General features: G+C 37.4%; 1 protein-coding gene across 1 annotated transcript in view; it reads left to right on the top strand.

Annotated features, from left to right (window-relative positions):
* The window catches only part of LOC106884393 (DNA polymerase eta), a 13,380-nt gene that overhangs the window by 5,934 nt on the left and 2,402 nt on the right, over positions 1-5,044 (top strand). The window contains exons 4-9 of the mRNA XM_014935748.2: positions 87-235; positions 1,530-1,633; positions 2,028-2,147; positions 3,154-3,277; positions 4,031-4,096; positions 4,505-4,683. Coding sequence (XP_014791234.2) covers positions 87-235; positions 1,530-1,633; positions 2,028-2,147; positions 3,154-3,277; positions 4,031-4,096; positions 4,505-4,683 — 742 coding nt within the window. The remainder of the gene's footprint in view (positions 1-86; positions 236-1,529; positions 1,634-2,027; positions 2,148-3,153; positions 3,278-4,030; positions 4,097-4,504; positions 4,684-5,044) is intronic.

Here is a 5,044-nt window from a genome sequence, read left to right as displayed (position 1 = left end):
ACACACACACACACACACACACACACACACACACACACACACACACACAGTGTGAATGTATTGTGTACCAATCCTCTCTGTTTCAGATTGCAAAAACGATCTGTTATGGTGGTTGTCAAGCGTGCAGTTTGAGGATATTAAACTTGCTGTCGGTGCTGTGATTGTTGAAGAAATGAGAGCAGCTGTCCACAAACAGACTGGCTTTAGCTGTTCGGCTGGGATCTCCCGCAATAAAGTAAGTCATTAACATAATTTTGTGAGTTCCTAATCTATACTGATAGGCATTGGAAGGTAACCTGTTGCCTGTTTTTGCACCCTTGACCTGCTCTTTGTGCCTTGAGTTCTTTTATTACTATATTTCCGTAGACCTACAAAGCCTTTCTTTCAAGTAATTTTTGAGATAATGGATTTGATAAAAGAGCTCCAATATTATGATGGTGCCTAAGACAGCAAGCTGGCAGAATCAAGCACACTGTGCAAAATTCTGATCAGCATTTCAATCATATTCTGAGTTCAAATCCTGCTGAGGTTGACTTTACTTTTCATCTTTTCGGGATCAGTAAAATAGGTACCAGTGGAACACTGTTGTTGATGTAATTGATTTATCTTCTCCCACCAAAATTTCAGGCTTTTTACGTTTAGTAAAAAGGATTATTATGATGGTGTTTGAAATAAATTAACATTTTGATGGAAGGTTATAATTAGATCACTCTAAAACTGGAAGATTTGTTTCAGGAGTGGGAGTTGCTATCGAAGGGGTTAATGAAGTCTACTCTGATAAGCGTTCTCAGTCTCTCCAGTCTGAAGATAACTTCCTCTTATTATGGAGGCCCTAAATGAGGTCAAATGTGCTGACCTTTCTTTGTTGTCAGCGAAAGTGTTATTTAAAATGCTTTTTTTTTTTTTACCCTTCAACTGCTTTGTGTAACTTTTCTGTAAAATAACCTTTTCATGTATGAGTGTAGCCTCTATAGTATAATGGTGTGGTGGGCCTATGTGTGTGTGTGTGTGTACAGTAGGCCCTGTGTGAGAGTGTCTACACTATAGGCACAGACAGGGCCTACTGTATAGACACATAAGCATACATGCACGCGTACACACATGCATGTACGCACATATACACACAGGTCCTTGAATACAGACCATACTCTAAATGCCATCGTAGATGGGTTAATAAGTCCATCGTATGTGAGTGTTTCTCATTGTATTTGTTTCCTCATTATCACTTGATCACCAGTATTGGTTTGTTTACATCACTATAACTTAGCAGTTTGGCAAAGAACAGCAATAAACTAAGTATCAGATTTATAAAAAAAAAATGTACTGCCTTGGTTTGTTTAATTAAGACCCCCCCACGGAGCGGTGTCCAGACCACAGTGCAATGACTGAAAAAGTAAAAGTTTTAAAGAATTTAAGAATTAATTGTTAATTTAATGAAATTATTTCTAACTACTGATGCAATATTAATTGGTGAAATTAAATAAATCAGTATTTGTCTTTTCTTTCTTTCTTGATTCCATCTTCATCAGATGTTGTCTAAATTAGCAGCTGGTCTTCATAAACCAAATCAACAGACAGTTCTGCCACATTCAGCTGTTGAAGAACTTTTCAAAACAATGCCGATAAGCAAAGTGTAAGGCATCTCTTTTGATTTCATTTGTTATAATATTTGAGTTCGGATCTCACAGAGTTTGATTTTGCTTTTCCTCTCTTTGGGGGTTGATGAAATAAGTTACCAGTCGAGTTATTATATTAATTCCATTTAATTCGATCTAAACTTGTTATGCCATCAATATTTGGGTAAATATTCAGTCAATATTCATTAGGGGGACTTGTACCTAGAGTAGAAAAGAATATTAATTACGGTTGATAAAAACGAATACCAGCCAAATACAAGTTTTGATATTCTGCTATGTCAGTCTCTAAAGATAACACAGTTGGTATCTTTGTGAATAGGTCTGTAGCTTCTCTCTCCCCCTACTCCTACACTTTCTGATATTTTTTTTTCCTGGGTTTTCTTTTTGCAGCCGTAACCTTGGCGGTAAATTTGGTGATGACTTAAAACGTGACCATGGAATAGAAATGATGTCTGATTTATGGCAGTTCTCCAAAGAACACCTGATAGACATTTATGGAAGTAAAACGGGGTAAGAAACCTTTTGATATTCATAGACACCATCTTAGCCCTTCTTGTTGCCGACTCTCGCCTATTTCCAAGCTAACTAATATTTCCCCATGGCCAGACATTTCTTTGTAGAATACTGGAAATGGACGATACTGCTTGTGTGACAGTGACACTCATTTACAACTAATACGGAATGCCAAGACAGGAAGACACATGCATGTATGCACTCACCAGGTTTTGGTCTACCCAAGATTCTATGCAGCAGGTTTGAACTCGAAACCATGTTGTGGTTGGGAAGCAAGGCTGTTTTGTTTACAGAAGCAAGCATGTAAAGACAAGAAATCAGACACGTACACAGTAGTGTGTGTATAGATATCTTTTTCTTGTTTCAGTCATTAGACTGCGGCCATGCTGGGGCACTGCCTTGAAGAACTTTTAGTCGAACGAATTGACCCCAGTACTTATTTTTTACCAAACTGCTAAGTTTACAAGGATGTAATGCATTAATCTCATTTGGCTTTGTGCCATACTTCAATTAGCTGCTGGAGATATAAGCTAAAAATCATCATCATTGGTGCATCTACTTTTCCATTGCTGCAGGGATCAGATGAGCTTGCGTTGGGGTAGAGCCTTCTCTTCTTGGTGTCCTTCCTGATGCCAACCTCCACCGGTTTCAAAATAAAGTAATGATCTTGCTTATTGAACAACAGACAACCTAGACATAGTTATACAGTAAATTGGAAACATCACTTCATGAACAAGCCTTTCTAGAAAAATCCCATGTTGATCATGGATGTTCTTTTGTAGTGGACTGCAAACAAATGGCGTTGTTTGTTTGACTTGTGAGACCATGGTTAACAATCAGTGAACATTTTAAAGACAAAAAATATGAACTCGTGTGCACATGTACACACTTGATAGATTGACTTTGTAGGAAGTTTCTAGAAATAACGTAGTTGTTAGATTGGCTTTGAGCTACAATCTGTGTTAAATTGAATGACCACCAAAGAAAAATTTGTTTATTTTAGAACCTGGCTTCACGCGCTTTGTCGAGGATTTGATAATGAAACAGTGACAGCAAGACAAGTTCCAAAATCAATAGGATGCAGCAAGAACTTTCTAGGTAAATCTGCTTTAGACACAAGAGACAAGGTAAGACATTTTATATTGAGAAATTCGTGTGTGTGAACATATAAATCATTTAATGACTAGACAGGTAGAGGAATAGATAAATGGTTAAAATAAAAGTAATTCTTTTATTCTTGTTTGTCATTGACTGTGGCTATGTTGGAGCACTGCCTTAAAGGGTTTTAGTTGAAAGAACCAACCACGGGGACATTCTTTGTAAGCCTAGTACTTATTCTATCAGTCTCTTTTACCGAACCGCTAAGTTACAGGGGCGTAAACACACCAGCATCAATTGTCAAGAGATGGTGAGGGGACGGACACAAAGGCACACATATATACATATATACGACTGGCTTCTTTCAGTTTCCATCTACCACTCACAAGGCTTTGGTTAGGCTGAGGCACTACTGTGGATTTGGTCGGTGGAAACTGAAAGAAAACCGTTGTATATATGTATGTGCGTGTATGCGACTTTGTTTCTGTTTGTCCCCCTCCATTGCTTGACAACCGGTGTTGGTGTGTTTATGTCCTTGTAACTTAGCAGTTCAGCAAGAGACCCTGACAGAATAAGTACTAGGCTTTAAAATAAATAAGTACTGGGGATAATTCATTCGACTAAGAATTTTTCAAGGTGGTGCCCCAGCATGACCACAGTGCAATGACTGAAACAAGTAAGATACGAGATATAATGTAGAATATGTAAAGTTTGTTTTATGAAGCAGAATGTGGACTCTGAGATTTTTACTTTTTTTTTTTTCTTCTGTTCGTTTATTCCAGGTGAAACATTGGTTGAAACAACTGGCTACAGAAGTTGAAGAAAGGCTAATTAAAGATAAAGAAAATGTAAGTTCATCCTGAAATTGTCTGACAAATTCATCATCATCATTTAATGACGTAAACACACCAACATCAGTTGTCAACCGATAATGGTTGGGTGGGGGGACAAACGGACACACATACGCACACATATACATGATGGGCTTCTTTCAGTTTCCGCCTACCAAATCCACTCAGGGCTTTGGTGAGCCTGAGGCTATAGTAAACACTTACCCAAGATATCATGCAGTGTGACTGAACACTGAACCATGTGGTTTGGTAGCAAGCCTCTTACCACACAGCCGTGCCATACCATTTCACAACAGACAGAGACACATTGTACGGTTTTCAAAAAACTGGGATGCATTAAACAAATTAAGTCTGAATAAAATAAATTAGTTTCATTTTTCAATGTTAATTTTTCAATGTTTTTAGAATAAACGAACTGCAACATCAATGATTACCAGTCTTCGATTCCAAAGTCCCGTTAATCAAACAATTCAATCAAGCAGTCGTACAACAGCAGTTGTGCAATACAGTGCTGAGAAAATTGCTAATTGTGCGTTTTCTCTGCTGCAACAATTCAATCTAAGCCCTCCACATCAAGCATCATGGTAAGTGACATGATTTTTGTTTCTCATTTAACCCTTCAAGGCTGGGTATAAATAACAAGTGTTTTTGAGCAGGACAGGGCTAGGGGGAAAAAAAGAAAAAGATAAATGATAATGAAATAACTTATAACACAAATGTGGCTTAGAATTTCTATCCTATTTCTGTGACAATATTCAGTCCTTACATAGACAAAACCCCTCTTATTTATAAGACAAGATAGAATGAGATTGTATGCCATTTATACCTTTCTCATGTGCCTTCCCTCTTTGTCCATATTGTTGACACCTTGAAATTTATGCTGTTGAATATAAACTCAATCATTTTTACTTCTAAAGATATCCCTTTTTTTTTTTTCTTTTTTTT

Source organism: Octopus bimaculoides, chromosome 12 (genome assembly GCF_001194135.2).
Source record: "Octopus bimaculoides isolate UCB-OBI-ISO-001 chromosome 12, ASM119413v2, whole genome shotgun sequence".
Taxonomy (NCBI): domain Eukaryota; kingdom Metazoa; phylum Mollusca; class Cephalopoda; order Octopoda; family Octopodidae; genus Octopus; species Octopus bimaculoides.
The sequence above is the reverse complement of the archived record's forward strand: the minus strand, read 5'-3'. Positions and strand labels throughout refer to the sequence as shown.